The 22,954-nt window shown below is 37.7% G+C and overlaps 1 protein-coding gene across 5 annotated transcripts in view; it reads left to right on the top strand.

Annotated features, from left to right (window-relative positions):
• The first annotated feature begins 581 nt into the window (after positions 1–581).
• Positions 582–22,954, top strand: part of LOC104241589 (exocyst complex component SEC10b-like) — a 29,357-nt gene continuing 6,984 nt past the window's right edge. Inside the window, exons 1-16 of one of the 5 annotated variants that reach the window (XM_070170939.1) lie at positions 582–990; positions 7,229–7,369; positions 7,728–7,823; positions 7,929–8,168; positions 8,254–8,328; positions 8,691–8,792; positions 9,149–9,199; positions 9,316–9,421; positions 10,984–11,103; positions 15,377–15,468; positions 15,756–15,921; positions 16,006–16,082; positions 16,411–16,509; positions 16,609–16,699; positions 21,502–21,587; positions 22,196–22,369. In XM_070170939.1, coding sequence (XP_070027040.1) covers positions 7,728–7,823; positions 7,929–8,168; positions 8,254–8,328; positions 8,691–8,792; positions 9,149–9,199; positions 9,316–9,421; positions 10,984–11,103; positions 15,377–15,468; positions 15,756–15,921; positions 16,006–16,082; positions 16,411–16,509; positions 16,609–16,699; positions 21,502–21,587; positions 22,196–22,369 — 1,575 coding nt within the window. In that variant the 5' untranslated portion in view covers positions 582–990; positions 7,229–7,369. Of the gene's footprint in view, positions 991–7,228; positions 7,370–7,546; positions 7,566–7,722; positions 7,824–7,928; positions 8,169–8,253; positions 8,329–8,690; positions 8,793–9,148; positions 9,200–9,315; positions 9,422–10,983; positions 11,104–15,376; positions 15,469–15,755; positions 15,922–16,005; positions 16,083–16,410; positions 16,510–16,608; positions 16,700–21,501; positions 21,588–22,195; positions 22,370–22,954 lie in introns of those variants that run through there. The other 4 variants (XM_070170938.1, XM_070170937.1, XM_070170936.1 and 1 more) reach the window with 4 other exon arrangements.

Genomic DNA, 22,954 nt, shown 5'->3' with positions numbered 1-22,954 from the left:
AGACGACATGTTGGTGTTGATATCTAATTTTGACCTACTTTTCTTCTGATTAATTTTCACGTGCTCCCTAGTCATTAATAATTTAATGCTCTATCTTTTTTATTTATTTGTTACCTTTATTACTACTATTATTATAGTTATAATTATTGATTACTACTATTATAGTCATTATTATTATTATTATTTATTATTGTTATTATTATTATTACTACTATTAATATTGTCATTGTTATTAGCATGATTATTAATATTACCATTAATATGATTATTATTGAGTTAATCATTTATTTAATATCTAATATTATATATGTTGAAAGTATTTTTATTGAGTTCAAATTATTAAGGCATGGAGCCCAATTAAATTAATTTTAAGAAGAAAAGATGGCTTGAATTTTCGGCCCAAAAAATTAAGCAGATCATTCCCCCAAATAATTCATTCAGCAACCCTTCATGAAATCATACCATTACCAAATTTAATCCCTTTCCCTGTACCCAAAACACGAAGCCCAAGTCTAGGAATCCTCTGGAAAACCCAATGACCAAAATAACCATCATTTTTAATTTTGGTCAAAATAACAAAATCTTTCAATTTTATCTCTTCCTCACGTGAAATTTCCCCTTTTTTAGAAAATCTTTCCAGCTCCAGTTCCTCTTTTGCTTTGTTTTCCACATGACAGAGCATAGCTTCACCAAAATGGTGAAAAGAATGGTCAGCCATGGAGATTTCCTCTCAAATGACTCTTTTGGAGCCTAAAGCAACCCGTGACTCCCCTCTACGTTTGATTTTGAATTTCAAATCCCAAAAGCCCTAATCGTTTTCTCCTATAAATATTCCTAAAACCTTCGGCCGAAGAAGACATTCTGGAATCTAAAAAATCACATTTATACATTTAATATTTTGTACTCTATCTCTTTCTCAAGCTTCAATTCGAAATCCAAAAGAGTAGATCTGAAGCGACCTTTAAGCCCTTGTTCACTGCACCACATAAGGTCAGCTTATTTTCTTCTTTAATCTCGTTTTTTAGTTGTAGTTGGATTGTAGAGTTTGAACCTATATTATTTTATCATTATCAACAAGTATTTTAGTGTTAGAAATCATGTTCCTAAGACAGGTGGAATGACAATAGTTTCTTAATCATCTGCTACGTATTTATTTAGATTAGTTAGAATATTATGTACTTAAATGTTTGTAGATATGTGAATGAGACTTTTATTGTTCGGTAAAATCTGTCTTTAAGCAATCTGATGAACTGATGCTTGCAAATATCTTGCCATTTTCGCAAGTTGCTCGAAATGCATTCCGATGCCAGATGACTTAAGCAATAGAATTGGGTGGATATATCAGTTAATGGTTCGTTCGGAAATTTCACGGAGAAGATGTGATTCTCCTCCTCCTCTACTATGTTTCTGCCACAGAGTTTTAAACTTTCATCTTACATTAAGCTTGCCCATTACATGTTGGTATTAGAAAATGACATGTCGACCAAGGACAAAGAAAATGCTTTGAATCCCCTTCACATGTTATGGTCATTTTGGATGAAAGAAATATGAACGATTTTGAAGGTATTGAGACTCTTATCTGGAGATCAAGGGTTACATTTTATGTAATGTTGGAACATTTAGATGGCTAGTTCAGTAAGACCATCTTTACCAGCACCACCTTGCTGTTTCTGATTTTCATACATCTGTAGGAGTCGGTTTAAGGGACATACTTCCTTCCTTGCTGCTCAATTCAAAGTGCAATAAGGTCATTGTTCGCTCCCCTTTAAACCTTCTAAGGTGGTCGGGAGCTTATTATATTGGTTAATTTCAAGTTTCAGCAATATCTTTTCTCTTATATATTTCTAGGATTACAAGTTTCGCGGACCTATTTATCTTAGGTCACAGAGCTTTAGTTTACCTTATGTTTGGTGAAAAAATTGGAAACCCAAACTAGAACTCGCAACTTCAGTAGATAATGCAGCTAATTCATTCCTCTTTTAAGAATACGATACTTTTCTAATAAACCGGAGAACGCTAGAACCTGCACTTCAGTGGAAGTAGGTGAGATCTCATCACCTGGTTACAAAATATCAGAGCAATTATTAACAGGTGAAAAGCAGAGACACAGAATCCAAGCGAAAACAACTCCAACTAGCTCGGTGAAGCCCAGGCTATGCGCTTCACCTCGCTTTGTTGGCGCTTTACTTGTAGGCATTAAGGTGCTAAGGTCTGCGCATCTTCATGAACAAGTTTTGTCTTTAAGAGCACAACACTTGACAACAAATATAGTTGACGAAGTGATGCCTTATTGTTAAGAAAATGTCATGACTAAACTTTTAGTGATTAAGAACAAGAAATTAAACATTCAATTACTTCATTTTAACTGCATATATATAGTTCAATTACAGTTTTTACATTCTTTGTCCAAATATTTATTGTTTGTGTTTTCTTGCTCTTATATTCCTACTCTTATTTCTTCTCTATTGGCGCTTTTCTTCACTGAAGCCCATGCTTTTATTGCGATTGCGCTTAAATCCCCAATAGACTTTAGCACTCTTTTACGCTTTTCGCTTTTAAATACACTGAACTAGCAGCAACATGTACATGCAAATATAACAGCACAAATTAAAGAACACAAACTAGTCACAGAAACACAAGGTTATTCGGGACACACAACAAGTAATATCAAGATGTTTAATTTTTGTATAAAGCAAAATTAGAGACCGACTTATCTAATCCAATTTCAAGCAGGCACTCAGTCTAAAACAACGAAACAAAATCCAGTTGAAAATAAAAGCAAGAAAACTTCTTTGAAAATAAATAGCTGCAATTCAAACATCAACTAATGAAACTGTAATTATATTTTTATTAATGACTAGGATGTGAAGCTGAATGGTATATCTCACAACAATGAACAAACACAGAAAACTAGAAGTATCAGATTCAAACGCTTCAATTGCAGAAATTTAATAGTAAAAAGGAAATGAAATAAATAAGAGCTGATTGCTAATACTATCAAGCTTAAACATCCAAGGTATTTTTATTTGATCTTATAGACCCAATTGTAAAAAGTATGCAGGTAAATAATCAAATGCATAGCAACTGAATTGAGCAAGCAGTACAATTGAGTAGAGAAATTAACTCGCCTTTTTTCTCGTATTACAGAAATGTAGAGAAGAATGAATGGGGCAGTTTGCAGGACCACTAGCTCAATTGAAGTACGCTCTGTTTCCAGCTAATTGGCGATCAGGATGACCTGTCGAAAAATTCAGGATTAACAAGAAGTACAAGGAGAAGAACACGGTTTTCGTTGGAGTAGAGAGAAGAAGATCTCAACGAAAGTAACAATGAGCTTTTCTTTACTGTATTTGTTTATTTTTCTCCGTTGTAAATTTGGATTGAGAACCTCAGGCAGCAACAAGAGTCATGGAGTAAGGGACAATTCAAAGTTTACTTTTCCGCCTGTTGGGCCGGGTTGGCCTGTTACGTGTTCTCTATTTTTCTTTTTGGAAAGTAGAGCAAATCGGGCATTTGCATCTATACCCGTTTTTTGTGCCACATTTTAACCTGTGCCCGCTTTGCAAAAAAAATTGCAAGTGTACCCGCTTTTTCGTATAAGTTCAGCACACGGGGCTGAAGTAGCAAAGACAATCACACAGAACTTCACTATTTTAGTAGTCGGGCCTGAAGTTCAGCTCTAGAGCTGAAGTTTTTGTTTTGTAACTCGCGAACTTCAGCTCTGAAGTTTTATTTTATAGGTTTTTGTTTAGTAATCGGGAAATTTCAGCTCTAGCTATAAAATATATCCTCCGTGTATATTTTAGTAATCGGGAAATTTCTATTTTAGTAGGTTTTATAAACAAAAACCTATAAAATAAAACTTCAGAGCTGAAGTTCGCGAGTTACAAAACAAAAACTTCAGCTCTAGAGCTGAACTTCAGGCCCGACTACTAAAATAGTGAAGTTCTGTGTGATTGTCTTTGCTACTTCAGCCCCGTGTGCTGAACTTATACGAAAAAGCGGGTACACTTGCAATTTTTTTTGCAAAGCGGGCACAGGTTAAAATGTGGCACAAAAAACGGGTATAGATGCAAATGCCCGATTTGCTCTACTTTCCAAAAAGAAAAATAGAGAACACGTAACAGGCCAACCCGGCCCAACAGGCGGAAAAGTAAACTTTGAATTGTCCCTTACTCCATGACTCTTGTTGCTGCCTGAGGTTCTCAATCCAAATTTACAACGGAGAAAAATAAACAAATACAGTAAAGAAAAGCTCATTGTTACTTTCGTTGAGATCTTCTTCTCTCTACTCCAACGAAAACCGTGTTCTTCTCCTTGTACTTCTTGTTAATCCTGAATTTTTCGACAGGTCATCCTGATCGCCAATTAGCTGGAAACAGAGCGTACTTCAATTGAGCTAGTGGTCCTGCAAACTGCCCCATTCATTCTTCTCTACATTTCTGTAATACGAGAAAAAAGGCGAGTTAATTTCTCTACTCAATTGTACTGCTTGCTCAATTCAGTTGCTATGCATTTGATTATTTACCTGCATACTTTTTACAATTGGGTCTATAAGATCAAATAAAAATACCTTGGATGTTTAAGCTTGATAGTATTAGCAATCAGCTCTTATTTATTTCATTTCCTTTTTACTATTAAATTTCTGCAATTGAAGCGTTTGAATCTGATACTTCTAGTTTTCTGTGTTTGTTCATTGTTGTGAGATATACCATTCAGCTTCACATCCTAGTCATTAATAAAAATATAATTACAGTTTCATTAGTTGATGTTTGAATTGCAGCTATTTATTTTCAAAGAAGTTTTCTTGCTTTTATTTTCAACTGGATTTTGTTTCGTTGTTTTAGACTGAGTGCCTGCTTGAAATTGGATTAGATAAGTCGGTCTCTAATTTTGCTTTATACAAAAATTAAACATCTTGATATTACTTGTTGTGTGTCCCGAATAACCTTGTGTTTCTGTGACTAGTTTGTGTTCTTTAATTTGTGCTGTTATATTTGCATGTACATGTTGCTGCTAGTTCAGTGTATTTAAAAGCGAAAAGCGTAAAAGAGTGCTAAAGTCTATTGGGGATTTAAGCGCAATCGCAATAAAAGCATGGGCTTCAGTGAAGAAAAGCGCCAATAGAGAAGAAATAAGAGTAGGAATATAAGAGCAAGAAAACACAAACAATAAATATTTGGACAAAGAATGTAAAAACTGTAATTGAACTATATATATGCAGTTAAAATGAAGTAATTGAATGTTTAATTTCTTGTTCTTAATCACTAAAAGTTTAGTCATGACATTTTCTTAACAATAAGGCATCACTTCGTCAACTATATTTGTTGTCAAGTGTTGTGCTCTTAAAGACAAAACCTGTTCGTGAAGATGCGCAGACCTTAGCACCTTAATGCCTACAAGTAAAGCGAGGTGAAGCGCATAGCCTGGGCTTCACCGAGCTAGTTGGAGTTGTTTTCACTTGGATTCTGTGTCTCTGCTTTTCACCTGTTAATAATTGCTCTGATATTTTGTAACCAGGTGATGAGATCTCACCTACTTCCACTGAAGTGCAGGTTCTAGCGTTCTCCGGTTTATTAGAAAAGTATCGTATTCTTAAAAGAGGAATGAATTAGCTGCATTATCTACTGAAGTTGCGAGTTCTAGTTTGGGTATAATAAGCTCCCAACCACCTTAGAAGGTTTAAAGGGGAGCGAACAATGACCTTATTGCACTTTGAATTGAGCAGCAAGGAAGGAAGTATCTCCCTTAAACCGACTCCTACATATGTATGAAAATCAGAAACAACAAGGTGGTGCTGGTAAAGATGGTCTTACTGAACTAGCCATCTAAATGTTCCAACGTTACATAAAATGTAACCCTTGATCTCCAGATAAGAGTCTCAATACCTTCAAAATCGTTCCTATTTCTTCCATCCAAAATGACCATAACATGTGAAGGGGATTCAAAGCATTTTCTTTGTCCTTGGTCGACATGTCATTTTCTAATACCAACATGTAATGGGCAAGGTTAATCTAAGATGAAAGTTTAAAACTCTGTGGCAGAAACATAGTAGAGGAGGAGGAGAGTCAGATCTTCTCCGTGAAATTTCCGGACGAACCATTAACTGATATATCCACCCAATTCTATTGCTTAAGTCATCTGGCATCGGAATGCATTTCGAGCAACTTGCGAAAATGGCAAGATATTTGCAAGCATCAGTTCATCAGATTGCTTACGTGCAACCACAAATCATTCTTGAAGCACAAAAGAATATGTTGTAGGACATAATTGGGATGTCCCTATTTGTTACCAAACTATTTAATTTTATCCCTTCATCCATCTTGAGCATTGACCCAATGGCCTCTCCAAATTCAACGTGTCATATACATCTTGGTGTTGAGAGCTCATCACAGTGGGATTTTCCTTGCTCCTTCACTTCACACGGCGAGAGATGTTTCAAGGTGAAAATTTTAAGAGCCCATTAAAAGAGTCTTTGACAACTGAGCTGATATGCCAAATCAAGGTTTGCTTCTGATATCGAATCATTGGATACGGAGAACTCAAGTTTTCCAATAATTCCTCTCCATAGTCCACCACTAATCTGGCTGTTGTGATCATATATGCTATCCCATCGACGATAGGGGTTGCATCAAGTCTTCCTTTTATAAATCATTAATCATCTTGGAATTTCTAATAACGTATTTCGTAATAGCCCTATAGATGTTTAGTTGCTTCTTTAACAGGCATGTCGGATTGATATCCCTAATATCGGGATGCGTGCTTTTAGGTAGAAAGAAACAATTGGTTGTTTTGAATGAAAAAGCCAGAATTGAGATGAAAGTGATGTAAGAAAAGATATATGCCCCTTCCCTAGGAAATTATAGGGGATACATTGGATGGGGATGGTGACTTTCTTCTTATGGCTTGGTCAATACTCACCTCATGAGCTAGCTTCTGGGATTGAGTTAGGCTCAAGGTCCATTTCTTTATCATGGTATCAGAGGAGGACCTATTCCAACTCTTTGTTTCACCGATGTTGGGTCCCAATATTATATTGTCCACGCTCCAGTTGCAGGCTTGGGTGTGCATGGGGTGTTGAGTCTCCCACATTGGATGGGAATGCGGGGCTTGGTCTCCTTATATAGCTTGGAGAATCCTCACCTCAAGCTAGCTTTTGGGTTGAGTTAGACTCAAGGTCCATTTCTTTATCATTTTGTTTTTACGAGCTAACTTCTTTTTCCTACAGCTTGTAGGTGTTAGCATGTAGTGGACGCTCCTTATCAAAAAAAAAAAAAGCATGTACTGGATGTTATTGTTAATGAAATCTTATCGTACCTGATAAAAGAAAGAAAAAAAGGAACAGATATATGTCCCTGCTCCGTATAAGGTTAGTTTAGAGCAGATCCAATAGTTACTAGAAATGGCCAATACACACACTTACATCTCATCTGAGTTTTGAATTTTGAATGAAATTGCTGTATGTCTTGTGGCTTTTAGGTTTTTTAACATAATTTATACTTTTAGAAATTCACTTTTTTTGTTGCTACCTTTTTCTTCCTTGGTTGTCTATCCTATAGCTGTTGGTAAGGAACCAATGAGGACTGATCACAGTCTTGTGTTGTACACCACCAAATTTATGCTACTTTTTAGCTTAGTTATCCTGCTTGTCAAATGATTATAATCCAGTTTTTTAGCAAAGATGACGGATATAATTTCTGGTTCCATTTTCTTGTGACTCAGAATAGATGAGAGAGACTAGAGACGGAGTGAGGGTTGACATGTTTTCAAGTTCTGCATCTGCTGACTCTGATCTGCTTGTTCTTGACATAGATGATTTCAAGGTGACGCCTCAGATGTCATATAATGTGTATGGAAGATTATGCCAACTTAAGCTTTAGAAAGTTGGTAGTTAACTGACAGCAGCGTGTTTTACCCAATAAATGCAGGGGGAGTTCTCCTTTGATGGCTTGTTTGGTAACTTGGTGAATGAGATATTACCTTCTTATCAAGAAGAAGAATCAGACGCAGCTGAAGGCCATGATGCTCTACCAAATGGGAATTTGCGGACACCACCAGATGCGGGAAAGTCAGCACAAGGAATGTCAAGTCCGTTATTCCCTGAAGTTGATGATTTATTATCTTTATTTAAGAATTCGTGTAAACAACTGGTTGATCTCAGAAAACAGGTATAGTAAAGGATTATATGTGTATTCAGTGAGGTAATACTGTTTCTGAAGGTTTTTGATCTGATGCCTTCATATTTGATCAAAGATTGATGGGAAACTTAACAATCTTAAGAAGGAAGTTGCTGTCCAAGATACAACGCACCGCAAGACACTTTCTGAGGTTAGTTCATTGGACTGTGGTCATTATAAGATGAAGTTATAGTTCTTTTAAGGGAAATCTTTTTTCTGGAAATAGTTTTGGGGATTAGCTCATTTTAGTGCAATCTGCTCCTTTAATGGAGTAAGTTTCTTGATAGAGCAAATAAATGACAAAGTGCTGCCGAGGTAACATTTTAAATCACAGTATGTGGGGAATGTTTTCAATATACTTTTTAAATTTGTTTTATGAAAATGAGAATCGATCCACTTGGTCTGTTGTTGTCTCTTTCTTCACTTTGTACTTCTAGGGATATTAAAAAAAAGAGATGCTTTTTACCTAGATAAAGACCTCAGTTTAAGTTTGATGAAAAATGCAATGTGCAGCTGGAAAAAGGTGTAGACGGCTTGTTTGATAGCTTTGCACGGTTGGATTTGCGTATATCTAGTGTGGGTCAAACAGCTGCCAAAATTGGAGATCATCTACAGGTATAGCAGCTTAATTTCTTCTTTGCTTTTTGCAAGTCTTGTAAGCACTTGTTTTGATGCTTGATTAAGGTTAATTTCGTATGATGTTTTATGTGGAGTATAAACAATTGGTCAAATGAAAGTGTTTCGTTATGGCCAAGTGCAAGTTTGTTTGCTTCCAGAAATTCCACAGTATCCTCCCCTTTTTACTTTGCTTTCCTTCTACTAATAACGAAATGCCTACTTTTAAGAGCAGAAAGAAAAAGAAATTTTTCCTTAAGACCTAACTCCATTAGTTTGTCCATGTTGATTAATTTCCTGAGCTGTTTAATGCTGTTAGTATGTCCAATATCTACTGAATCTCTGTTTGTGTCCAGAGTGCAGATGCTCAGAGAGAAGTTGCTAGTCAGACAATAGAGCTCATAAAGGTAAACTTTTCATGACTAGCTTCGTGCATTCGGCAAAATAATCCTTGCATGTAGGGCTATTCTAGTTTCTATCCTCATGTGGAAACTGACAGTGTAAGTTGCTTTCCATTTCATAGTACTTGATGGAGTTCAATAGCAGTCCAGGAGACCTGATGGAACTTTCTCCGTTATTCTCTGATGATAGTCGTGTTGCTGAAGCTGCTTCGATTGCTCAAAAATTAAGTAAGATCCATATGCTTCCTTAATATTCTATGTGGTAAACATCATGCTTTTTTTACCTAAAAATTCTTTTACCATGATCATTTGAGCTGTCAATTGTAAAGTCCAACTCCTTACACTTATTACCTAGTAGCCAATGTATAAAGTAAGATGTATCATGGGATAAAAGAAGAAGAATCCCGGGATAAAATGCGGGATTATTTAAGATCGTGTTTGTGTGGATGTTGTTTTTCTGGTATAAGAAATCTTGGGATTAGTTATACCACAATTTGGGTATTATTTTTACACCACATTCAATATAGGATAACAATCCCGGGATAGCTAATCCCCGGGCAAAACAACCAAATGATAAAAGTGCCCCTCTCCAAAGCTCTTCTCCCAAAGTCCTTTAAGAAGGTCAAGATTAAAATTGGTATGACAGTTTATCCTAGTTTATCTATTATAAAACCAAACACAAGTTTTATATCATATCCCATATATCCCTTTTTTAATCCAAAGAAATCAAACGTCTATTGAAAAAAGTATATCCTCTAATCCCATTATTATATGATTCCCCTATTATAATCCCCAACATTATAATCCCGGTATGACTTGTTTGCAAACCAAATGACCCTTAAGAAAATTAGCTGCTTCTGAGTTTTAAGCCTCTGTATCATAATCATATGTCATTTGGCTTTTATCTGTAGTCTTATTAATAATACAGTTTATACAGTTGGCTTCCGATGTGGAGTTGTTATATCAGTGTCTTGAACCTAATCTCTGTATTCTCTATGTATCTCGTCTTTCCTCATTATTTCCTGTTCAGTTCCCTATTTTAGTTTTCAGCTATGCCCCGAGCAGCCTGGAGCTGGGTCCTCTTTTTCCTGTCTAGACCCTGATTTAGATATTTTCCTTCCTTGACTAAGCAAAGCTAACACATTGTCTCCTCATGAGGTTTTCATTGACATAACATCTTGTATCTCTGTATTTTAATCTCATAATCATGCAGGAAACTTTATGAACTTCAAATGTTTTGGCCGGTGCCATAAAATGTGTAGCGGCTCGCATTCTTTACATGTTTTCCATTACTCAGGAACATATCATATGTATGACAAATGACATAGCAGAATAGCTGACGCGAATATCCTGCTGCTCTGTGCCCGTTCTAAATTCTTTTTTGAGGGCTAGGAGGGGCATTTGAGAGTGGTTTGGTTTGACCGTTGGATTTTGCGTGTCCCAGTCAATGACCAATTGTCTTGATCACTATTCATTCTCCTCATCGCTTGTTTTACTTTAGACCTAGGTTTTTAATATCTTAAATGTACTGATGCATGCACTTTGCACAATGTTCGTTTCCATTTGAGGAGGATATCTTATCCTTCATTTCTGTGCTGTTCCTCTTTAGATAAAACAAATGGACTCGACACTGAACTCTTTGTTGGTATACAAGAGTGTAACAATATTGTATTTTCTGGCTGCAGTTACGTTCAACAATATTTTTCAAGGGATTTTCATGTTAGCACTTATTTTCTTCTTTTTCCGAAGATTTTTATAAAGATTATCTTTTGACATCTATACTATTTCAGGATCATTTGCTGAGGATGATATTGGAAGACAAAGCATGACTATCTCATCAGCTGTTGGTAATGCAACTGCGAGTAGAGGGCTGGAAGTTGCTGTTGCCAACCTCCAAGAATACTGCAATGGTACAAAATTAGCAACTTATTTATCTATATACCACTTCTACTTGTTGTATTTTGTTAGAGCTGTAAGACGGACTTTAAGGATCTCAAATCCTGCAATTGATGTTTCTTCTGCAGGGTAAATAATTTTATTAACGGAAAAGGGTCAAATATATCCCTCTACTTTCATAAATTGTTTAATTATATCCTCCGTTATACTATCCACCTCTCAGAGCCCTTACTGTTACACTTTGGGGCCAGATATACCCTTATTTTAGACGGAGTGCCACGTGTCACTACCAGATTAAATTGACCCATCCCCTTTTCCTAACCCGGTTCACTCAAAAAATCCACTACCCGACCCAAAGTCCACCCTCACAGCTTCTCTCTCTCACCTCTTTTCCTCCTCTCTTCTCCCTCGCCTCACTGTGATTTCTTCTGAAACCCATCAATTCAATGCTTAAAATAGTTAATACAAACTGTAACATTGTACTATCGTCTCTCTCAGGTGACAAATCTTTGCAAGTCTATTGTCCTACTATTAATTAGAAATAATGCTAAGCATGGACATAAAACCAGTATGTATAACCCTTTTTTTCCTGGACATATCACATTGGGAACATCGTTCCAATGCTTAGGCTAAACCAAAATTTTCAAACACAGTACTTATTCCCGCTCTCTAATTGCAAAATCAAGATTCAAGCTCTCTTAATATCTAACAGTGGAGACTATTTCGAATTCAAATTTCAATAAGCAGCTAAATGACTCAAGCTCTCAGTCTGCTCCCTAAGCCTTCGAATAGTGCTCCTTACGGTAACATTGCTAGCAATGTTCAATGTGTAACCACCACCAGCTTTCACTTGGCTGCAGTCTTTGCAACCTCAAACATCAACAACTTTCCTTTTGACGGATTTGATAAAGAAAAGGAAAACATGAGAAAAGAGAGCAATGACTCGCCAGAAAAATGTATTTCCGGTCAGATCCAGTAAAATCTGGAGCCGAAACTTTCAGATCTCCGGTCTCTTGTATGTATTTCTCCAGATCTCTGTGTAAATGTGTTTGTAGGTATAGAGAAAGGGGAAGAAAAAGTGCGAGGTGACAAATCTAAAGGTTCTCCATGGTTTCTGGTGAGTTCGCTGGTGGACATTCCGCCATGGTTACAACAGTGAGAAGAGAGGAGGAAATGGTTACAACAGTGAGAAGAGAGGAGGAAAAGAGGTGAGAGGGAGAAGCAATGGGGTGGACTTTGGGCCGGGTAATGTGTTTTTTTAAGTGAATCGGGTTAGAAAAAAAAAAGGGATGGGTCAATTAATCTGGTAGTGACACGTGGCACTCCATCTAAAATAAGGGTATATCTGGCCCCAAAGTGTAACCATAGGGGCTCTGAGAGGTGGATAGTATAACGGAGGGTATAATTAAACAATTTATGAAAGTAGAGGGATATATTTGACACTTTTCCATTTTATTAATGATGGAGAATTTCCGTATACAAGCCATACACAAATAATAGAGAACCTACACACTCCATCTTCTATTATAGGAAATTCTTGGGTGCAGCGAAAAGATACTAGGAACAAGAGACTATTTTTTAATGTTACAAAATAAATTTCAAACCGTTCAGACGATCTCTTGTTCCTCTCTTTCCTACATGAGGGCTAATGGAACAACATCCCATGCCTTCAGTCTTCTTTTCCTCCTTCTAAAAGCTCCATTGTGTAATGCCTCCTTCACTGTTCCCGTCATCACCCGCTGTACTTCAAACCAATCTAGAACCACCCACCAGAAATGTGCAGCCACCTGACAATTTAACGGAAGATGGTCTACGTCTTCACCCAAATATATGCACATGGTACACCAATTGATATAAGTGATCCCTATCTCTCAGGTTTTCTGCTGTTAGTATCACTCCCCCTTGCTGCGAACCACGTGAAGAGACAAACCTTCATAGACGCCCTTGGGACCCGAATTGACAGGTGTGGGAAGCTCGACTTCTCTCTCACTAACTTTGGTAGTCAGACTTAACCATGAATAGACAATCCCTGCTCCCCCCCCCACACCCCACTAATCTGATATTGCTTCTGGTGCATGCTGCCTGCACAGTAGCTCGACCAGGTTTTGAAATTCCCCTATCTCTCAATCTTGAAGGTTGCTTCTAAATCTCATCCCAATGAACTCCCCCTCCCATCCCAAGTGTCATACAAATTTGTTGGACTGTCAACTCTATATGGCACAAAACTAAATGTTGTGAAAGGCAAGCCTCAACTCACCCTCTCCAATTTCTATTCTATTTAATAAGATGGCATGTTTGAAGGTAACAAGTATTCAGTGGATTAATCTAGGTGTCTGCAAGTTGGCCTAGATACTACTGACATCAATACGAAAATAAAAGACACGGTGTGTGTGTGTGTGTGTGTATATATATATATGCTAGTATGGACCCCGTGTAAGCCTGAATTGATGTAGCTAAGAGTGCTGGTGTTTTTATTCGAAAGAATTACAAGAAAATACACATGACTTCACAACATAACAAAAAATGGCCCATGTTTTTAAGTTTTACCCCACCTAGCCTATATTGTACATATTTTGAAAACACTAGCTCTTGCAAATTCAAAATATGTGTTCTTACAACCATTGCTTCTAAAAGCTATGGAGTTAATCTGTGCTCACAACCATTATTTTCACTCTCTCTTCTTCTCACTTTTTTTTACATATGCTTCAAGGGGCCATCCGCCATTACTGCTTCTCCCCTATAGCACCTGGTTGCAATGTAAAAAAATTGAAGAGTAGAAGTCCACCATTAAAGGGCATTAAAAGCTTTGGTTTAAAAAATAGAATTTCTTGTAATTCTTAGTTGTTTGGATTGAGTATTGTTCCAATTGATTGAAAATATCAAAAGGAGTTCAAAGTTTAAATTTGAAGTGATTTGGAGTAGATTTGAGCAAGATTTGAGTTAAATTTCAGAAAAAACGCAAGGAAGAAGACGAAGTCAGTTTTTTGTATAATTATGTATAATCTTGTATAATAGTGTATATGAGTGTATAAACACATCGTATACACTATTATACACCTTTATACAAACGTCTGTAGAAGAACTTCTTTCACGATTTTCAGTTGCAATTCCTATTCAAAACCAGTCCAAATCTCCATTAAATGACTTCAAATTTTATATACAACCTCCTTATACTATTTCTAACAAGTCTAAATAACACCCACTCCAAATTTCTCACAAAATCAAATTCGGAATTTAAATCCACATATTTAAGCTTGTTAAAATCTAATTTTCACCATCCAAATGGATTTGGTTTGTTGAACTAATATTTGAGTCACAATTACTAATTCGAAAGTTAACTTAAAAGCTTGAGCAATCCTTTTTAAAAATTAAATGGTAATTTTGAGAACCTATTAGAGTTGGATGTTGAATCTTAGCCTATTATTTTTGGGCTAGTTGGTTGTAAATTAAAATATGGGCTATAAAATTGAAAAATGGGGAGCCCAATTGTTCTTATGTGAAATTATCCCTTTTTATTGAAGAATTACCCAACAAAATTGACTTGAGTTTTTATGTATCTGTTTTAACTCATTGAGGTTGAACTAGCAATCATTGGTTTTGTCTGGTGTTCTTTATTAAGAAAAAAGTGATATTGGTATGAACTGAATTAGGAACCATTACTTGGGTATGAAATACCTCTTTTCTCATGTGTCTCTTATGAAGCAGACACATAGTACTGTAGTTTAAGATCTGTCTTAGGTAATTCTAAGGAAGGTTTTATGTTCTCTCATGCGGGCAGCTTTTTGTCTGTTCATCCTTGTTTTCTTTATGCAGTTCTTCTTTGGAGATTAAGACTTAGTTGTTGTTATACTTGCGTTAGGTTTGTCGTCAAAAGCCTCTCTATCCTATTTAGAGACATATATGTCCATGTAAGAGTAATTGTGCAATCTAGAGAACCTTTAGATAACCCTTAATTTGTCCTAAAAGACAGGTTGTCTTGTATTGAAAAGAAATAGGCCTGATGGAGACATGGAGTGTAATAGATACAGAGGATTCATATTTGGGATTTAGAAGTAGTTGATTGATTGATAGTATATATTGCATGCACGATTTGTAGAGTGATAATGTTGAGAAGATAACATTTATAGAAATTCGTTGGCAACTTACTGATTGGGAAAATAATAAAGAAGTGAGGACTCTCCTTATTATTCGTCTTTATTTTCTTCCTGGCCTTCTAACCTACAAATTTAATAGTATTTGCTTTTTGTTAAAGGACATATTAAGTTTCTTCGTATTTGGTGCCTGTAGAGTTGGAAAACAGGTTACTAGCTCGATTTGATGCGGCTTCACAGAAGCGGGAGTTGTCTACAATGCGGGAATGTGCAAAAATTCTGTCGCAGGTAAACCAAGTAAATCACGTAGACCTATAGTTTTGTTCCTCTGGTTAAAGCTTCATATGTAAAGTTCTATGGAAAAAATAGGATAAGTTGAGTTGATCATAATCTAGAAAAAGAGCTTGGAGCTTTACAAAGTGGTTATTAAGTTTTTCATTCTTGATCCCCATTGGTTGCTTCTCTTTTGAACCATCTGATGTTTCCATTGTGTACTTAGAGTCAAATATCATATTCTAGGTTATTTACATTTCAGAAAAAAATTCAGCTTTTGACGTGTTACTTTTGGATAGCAGTTTAATAGGGGTACCAGTGCTATGCAACACTATGTGGGATTATGTCCAATGTTCGATGTGGAGGTCATGAATGCAGATGCTGAATTGGTTCTTGGAGATCAGGGTGCCCAGCCCAGCCCTAGCAATGTCGCGCGTGGTCTTTCTTCAATTTTTAAAGAGATTACAGGTTATCAATGACAAATTGATCTGAAAATCAAACAGTGGTTCTCTTTTTAGTACATGCCTCCTGACGCCTTGGATTTACTTTCAGAGACTGTGCGGAAAGAAGCAGCCACTATTGCAGCCGTTTTTCCTTCCCCAAACGATGTAATGTCAATACTGGTTCAGGTATGGGTGGGTTACTACTGGCGTTGTGCTTGAGGTAGATTAGTTCTAGAATTATCTTCCTCTGGTGCGATGATGTTTCCAGTATATCAGAGTGATTTTGCTAATTCTTGACTTGTTGTATGACCAACATGCTTTCCGATGAATATTCACTGATTTTTCTGTAACGTTGCTCCCTATTTAATGTTTTGAGCTTCCTCCACGTCATCTGCTATTCTGTATTGGTTCTGGTTGCCATTCAAGTAAAATGATTGCCTAAATGCGTTACTGCAAAAAATGTATTTTGATTTGTGAATTGTGATTTAGTGACTAATCTGTGGTGGTTGTTCAGCGTGTTTTGGAGGATCGTGTTCCAAAGCTTCTTGAGAAACTCTTACTGAAGCCGTCTCTTGTCAGCGCACCTCCCATGGAAGAAGGAGGACTTATATTAGTGAGTAACATGACAAGAGATTTTCTTCTAAGGTGCTGATTGACAGGGAAAGAATGACCCACTAATTGATCCTTTTCCTGTTCATTTTTGTGCATTCAGTATCTCAGATTGCTAGCCGTGGCATATGAGAAGACACAGGAGCTTGCAAGAGATTTACGTGGGGTAGGGTGTGGCGACTTGGATGTTGAAGGTAGAAATGCCTTCCATCATCTCAACTTCGCAAACATCTTTTTTAACTTTTTTGTTGTGTGAATGTGCTGGAACCTCCAAGTGAAGAATACAAACACTGGTACACAGTACATAACTGCTTTTCATTTGGATTACATATTGCTTCAAAATGATATATTGAGGATGTACTTTTATGGAGACATGTATAAGCCAAAAAATTATAAGTATTCTTTAATGGAAAATTTTAAAGTGTCTTGACACTGAAATCACTTTGTTAACTAGGATGCAGAAATAATAAGGGCTGTGACAAATCTCTAAAGCCCTACACAATAAGAATAAGGTATTGCTATTGGATGTAAAATAGAAGATTTACCTCAATTCCGTTGCAGAACGTTCATTTCCTCGTCAAGAGGAGGTGAAAAGACACTGAAGATAGCAGAAAAAACAATATAAGAATGGCAGAAGGATAAGCAGTTAATCAATTTGGTCCACTAGGCTGGGAAGAAAGATGATAAAGTTGTTCTTTCTTTTTTCCCCCCTTCTGGCATAAAGGAAGAAGATCAATTAATTGAATTGGAGGTAGAAGCAAAAGAAGGAAGACCGGATATCTTCTACCATTGAATGGGAAAAAAGAAGGTACCGCATGGCTAGTGAAGCTTGGTGGTAAATAACGATTGTTGAAGAAACTTGAGTTCCTTCCTTACCACCAAAAGTTATATATCACTAAGAAATAGGTTGATGACAAAAAGCTGAAGTCTTGGACAATCCCTCACTTGTTCTTTTTCTCCTTTTTAATAATTTTTTTCTTTCATTCCAAGTATTATCTGTTTTCTCTAGCTATTGATAGTTGGAAAATAAAGAAAAGAGAAAAGATATATTGATGAGTTGATGTTATGGTAAATACACAATACACCTTTTATAGGTGTCAACCATGATAATACACATATAAATTCGACTAATGCTGGACAATATCTTATGTGAGAACTTGACACTTCTAATATTTGGGGGAGGTTAAGAGGGAATTAGTCGAGTTAGCAATAGCTCAGGAGACTAGTTGGCGGTAAAAATCGAGGGCGCTCTGGTCAAAGGAGGGGGATTCGAATACTAAGTTTTCCACAGGGTGGCGGTTGCCAATCGAAGGAGAAACTTCATAGAGTCCTTAGTTGTGGATGGGGTGAGGATTGAGGGAGATGAGGAGGTAAAAGGGGCGATAGTGGGGTTTTATGAGAACTTATTCAAAGAGGAAGTTAGTTGGAGGCCGACTTTGGGGGAAGGGGGGGGGGGAATAGAGTTCAACCACATAGGGGAGGGAGACAATGAGCGGCTAGAAAGGGCTTTCGAGGAGGAGGAGGTGCACGAGGCTGTGTCGAGTTGTGCTGGTAATAAGGCCCCCGGGCCTGATGGTTTCTCCTTGGCCTTCTTCCAGCTCTGTTGGGACACCATCAAGGGGGAGTTGAGGGAAGCCATTGAATACTTCCATGTGAATGGTGTTTTTGAGAGAAGCATCAATGCTTCTTTTATCACTATTGTGCCTGAGAAAGAATGTGCATCTTGTATAAGAGACTACAAGCCTATTAGTCTTGTGGGGAACATTTACAAGATTATTTCTAAAGTGCTTTCCAACAGACTCAAGAAGGTTTTTGACGTGTCTGTTTCGTCCTCCCAGAATGCGTTTGTGGAAGGTAGGCAAATCCTGGATGCTGCTTTGGTGGCAAATGAACTTATAGATTCCAGAAGGAAAAATAGAGAACCCGGCTTACTATGCTAGTTGGACCTTGAGAAGGCTTCCTGGATTTCATTATGATGCAGATAGGGTTTGGGGCAAGATGGAGGGGATGGATCAAGTTCTGCATTTCCTTAGTCAGATTCTCTGTCCTGGTTAATGGTAGCCCGTGTGGTTTCTTTGGCAGCTCCAGGGGTCTCAGGCAAGGTGACCCCCTATCCCCCGTGCTATTCATTCTAGTGATGGATGCTCTAAGTAAAATGATGGACCGTGCGGCGGGCGGTGACTTCTTGAGAGGATTCTCAGCTCCGATCGGGGTGCTCTAGTGCCCGAAGAGTCTCTAATTTGCTCTTTGCGGATGACACCCTGGTCTTCTGTGATGCCGATATGGATCAGTTGACCTACCTGAAGCAAGTCTTGCAGTGGTTTCAGATATTATCAAGACTCAAAATCAACCTCGGCAAGTGTGAGATTTTCCTGGTGGGTGAGGTTACTAACATTGATGCTTTGTCTTATGTTCTCAAATGTAAGGTGGGCTCCCTTCCCACTACTTACCTTGGTCTCCCATTGGGCGCTTCGCATAAGGATACTACGGTCTGGAATCCAGTGATCGAAAGGTTTGAAAAAAGATTAGCAGGCTGACAGAAACGATACTTGTCTAAAGGCGGTAAGGAAGTGCTTATTAAAAGCACTTTATCGAGTATGCCCACCTATTACTTGTCTTTGTTGCAAGCTCTCGTGAGCATCACAGAAAAACTGGAGCGGCTTCAAAAGAATTTTCTTTGGGATGCGGCGGATGGAACTAGAAAGTTTCATCCGGTGAATTGGCAGACGGTCACTTCCCAAAAGAAGTGGAGTGGACTTGGGAGTAAAAGATCTTAGGGTATTCAACAGAGCTTTGTTAGGGAAGTGGCTGTGGAGATTCGGGGTAGAAGAGCATGCTCCATGGAGGGAGGTCATAGTAGAAAAGTACGATTCCACGGGAGGGGGTTGGAGGACCAAGACAATCATAGCACCTTTCGGGTGTAGCATGTGGAGGAGCATCATGAAGAATGGGAAGCCTTCAGTGGCAACATCACTTATAGGGTGGGAGATGAAAGGAGAATCAGCTTTTGGAATCATAGGTGGTATGGAGAGGATACTCTGAGGGTCTCCTTCCCCCACATCTTCAGAGTTTCAAACCAGAAGAAATTGATGGTTCAACAAATTCGTAAGGAGCATGAAGGGGGGGTAGTATGAGACCTCTCATTTAGAAGGAACATGCAAGATTGGGAGATTGCGGAGCTCCAAGATTTGTTGACACTGCTATATGGGCAAGACACGCCCCATCCATCTGGTGATTCTTGGAGATGGGGTTTGCGTGGCGATGGTTTGTTCACCGTAAAGTCCTTTTACCAGAGCATGTTGGTGAGAGAGGAGGCCACTTTTCCATACTCCTCGATCTGGATTCCTAAGGCGCCCACGAAGGTGTGCTTTTTTGCATGGCTAGCGGCGAGGGGAGTGATTTTGACTGCTGAAAACCTGCGAAAGAGAGTAATTACACTTGTTAGTTGGTGCTACATGTGTAAAAGCTCAGGGGAAGAAGTTGATCATCTTTTGTTGCATTGCCCTGTGTCCTCGGCTTTGTGGAGGGCAATCCTGAATCTTTTTGGTGTTCAATGGGTGATGCCAAGTTCTGCAAAGGAAATGTTATATGGTTGAGCCAGTTTCCGTAGGAGAAGAAAGCAAAAGGCGTGGAAGTTCGCTCCGTTAGCTCTCATGTGGATAGTTTGGGGGGAGAGAAATAGGAGAGCTTTTGAGGGGATTGAGTCTCCTTTTTCACATCTTAAGAATAGTCTTTTATCTTTGATCGCTTTTTGGTGCACTCATATAGCCCCTACTTGTATAGAAAATTGGGCGTCTTTTGTAGTGAATCATATTCTGCTGTAAATTCTCTACTTTTTGGTATACCTCCCGTATACGGGAGTTCTCTCCCTTTTGATTAATACAATTTTACCTTATCAAAAAAAAAATATTCTACTTCTAACACCTGACATGTCCCTTTGAAATTAAAGTGGGAAAACCAATTTGAGTTTGCTTATTATGAAAGTATAAAGTACTTGATCAACGATATGGTTGCCAGAGATCTTGCTGGACAATTGCCGGAAAAGTTATGATTATTGGAATCTTAGTGGAAAAGGTTTAGTCTTGGGGATCTTGTGGAAAAATTTATGCTAGAACTATGGTATGGAAAGACGCGGGTGTCGCTGGGACAGTCATCAGAATGAGACATGGTACTGCCAAATGATAATCGAAAAGGAGGCACAATGATCTGAAATGGTCACCTCAAGAGAAATACAGTACCATTAGAACAGTTGCCGGCAAAAGGCACTGTGCTGTCGAAGCACTAATCAGAGAGGGCACGTACTGCAGGAATGGTCAATAAAGGATGGTAGGCCGAAATGTCACCAAAATTAAGAGTGAGTGGTGCCACGAGCACGGGCACAGTACTAAAATTATGAAAGAGTAAAAAACATTAGTCAGCTGACCTGCCATGTAGACAGAAGCTACCTAGATCTTTACCTAGAAGAGGATTGATATCTAGTGAGAAAATAAAGATAAGAGATGAGATATACTGATGATTTAATGATTGGATAAATAAAAGAAGCACCACTTTATAGGTGTTAACCACGTTATGCGCATGTTATCTTTCCAATGTTGGACAATATCCTACTTTAGAACTGGACACTTCTAATATTTTATTTCTAACTTTTAACATTCTAACATTGATCAATTATAATGTCCTAGTTGCTGAGTGTTTATCTGAAGTATAGAACTAAACTACAATGGGGAATATGTAGATGTAAATACCAAATCTTAAACCTGTCCTTTCTTGTGTTATCCTAAGTTAGTCTTTGCGTCTGCTTGAGTTCCAAAAAAGTACAGAATATTTGATTGGTAAAATCAAATATTTGTTCTGCAACACTTTTTGGTGAAGAAATTTTCTACTGTTTAAATGGTCTCGAAAGAAGCAGGTGCTGTTTCCTTTTTTCTATTATACTTGATTATGCCTTTGGTATATGTCCGTTACATTCTCATGTAGTTTTTTCCTCTTGTTACAGGGTTAACGGAATCTCTGTTTCTACCACACAAAGACATATACATCGAGTATGAGCAGGCCTCTCTTAGACAACTTTACAAAGCTAAGGTTGGGACAGTCTGTCTCTTAGTGGTCTATCTCTATCATCTTAACCTCAGGATATATCTCTATCTAGTCCTCTCTTTCTTTTTGCCCTTTTTTTCATCCTCTAAGTCGCAGAAGAAAAATTTAAGAAGAGACTTTTACACCATAGAGGTAAATAACTACTGAAATAACACTCTAAATATTAACATGTCTGCTATCCTATATTTTATTTGGTTGTGAGGATAAATTAAATGGAGATTGAAGCACTGTAAAGAGAAAGACAACAGATTTATTGACTGGCAACTTGCTATGTTAGCTGGTTCTGTGAAATCTTGAAATTATTTCCTTGCAGAGACCAAATAAGCTGCAATAGGATGACTTTGGGTGGATTTTAACCTAATCTATTTACATTAAGTACATTAGTTTAGCTGACTCACTTATGTTTTTCTGGAAACCATTAAAAAATCTTGAGCTTCTAGAGGTACAACCTTAGCAGAAAAAGATCGTTATTAGTGGCATGAACTTGCAGCAAGCTGTTTAACTCAGTGTTTATGGAAGCTTTCCACCTTTAACATATTATGTTGACATGTACTCATGAACTAGTGTAAACACACTTTGGTTACACTTTGCAGATGGAGGAGCTGCGTACTGAAGGCCAGCAATCCTCTGAGTCATCTGGAACAATTGGACGCTCAAAAGGTGCTTCAATGGCATCCTCTCACCAGCAAATTTCTGTCACTGTGGTGACAGAGTTTGTGCGTTGGAATGAAGAAGCAGTATCCAGATGCACTTTGTTTTCATCACAGGTATATGTGACATATGTTTCAAGATGTTGCACGAGCTACAACTTACTCTTTCTTGGAATGCAAATACCTCCAAGATGGCGGGGAACAGCTTCTTGATTTAAAAAATTAAGCTTAGTGGAAGATCCAAAAAATATATATTGCGTTGTGCCTGAATGCTCAGTGAATTTACAAATTTCATATGTAGCCTTTTCGGTTTGACGGACTCTCTGTAATAAATCTTGATAGTGAGAGAAGGGTTCGAGAGTGGATGCCAGTGGTTATTTCATTTTATTCAGAGAGATAGAGAGAGGGAGGGAGGAGGAGGGAGATGCAGTCTTTCTTGTCCTCATCATGATGCTTTTTAGAGAAATTTGCTGTAGAAGTGGGAAGAGATACCAGATACTTGGAAACAATGTAATTTTACTAGTTTCCTTCTTTATAGAAAAACTGAATCAAGGATAGAATTTAGTTGTTTCTTTTTTTTTTCTTGCACTTATTGTTGCAAGGATTTCATTCTGGCTTATCCATATATTTCGGCAAACCGTGATGTAGAAAAGATTGGCATGCTAACTTCATCTGTATTACTCTGAACTTCATTGATTTCTT

The sequence above is a fragment of the Nicotiana sylvestris genome, chromosome 3 (assembly GCF_000393655.2).
Source record: "Nicotiana sylvestris chromosome 3, ASM39365v2, whole genome shotgun sequence".
Classification (NCBI taxonomy): Eukaryota; Viridiplantae; Streptophyta; class Magnoliopsida; order Solanales; family Solanaceae; genus Nicotiana; species Nicotiana sylvestris.
The sequence above is the reverse complement of the archived record's forward strand: the minus strand, read 5'-3'. Positions and strand labels throughout refer to the sequence as shown.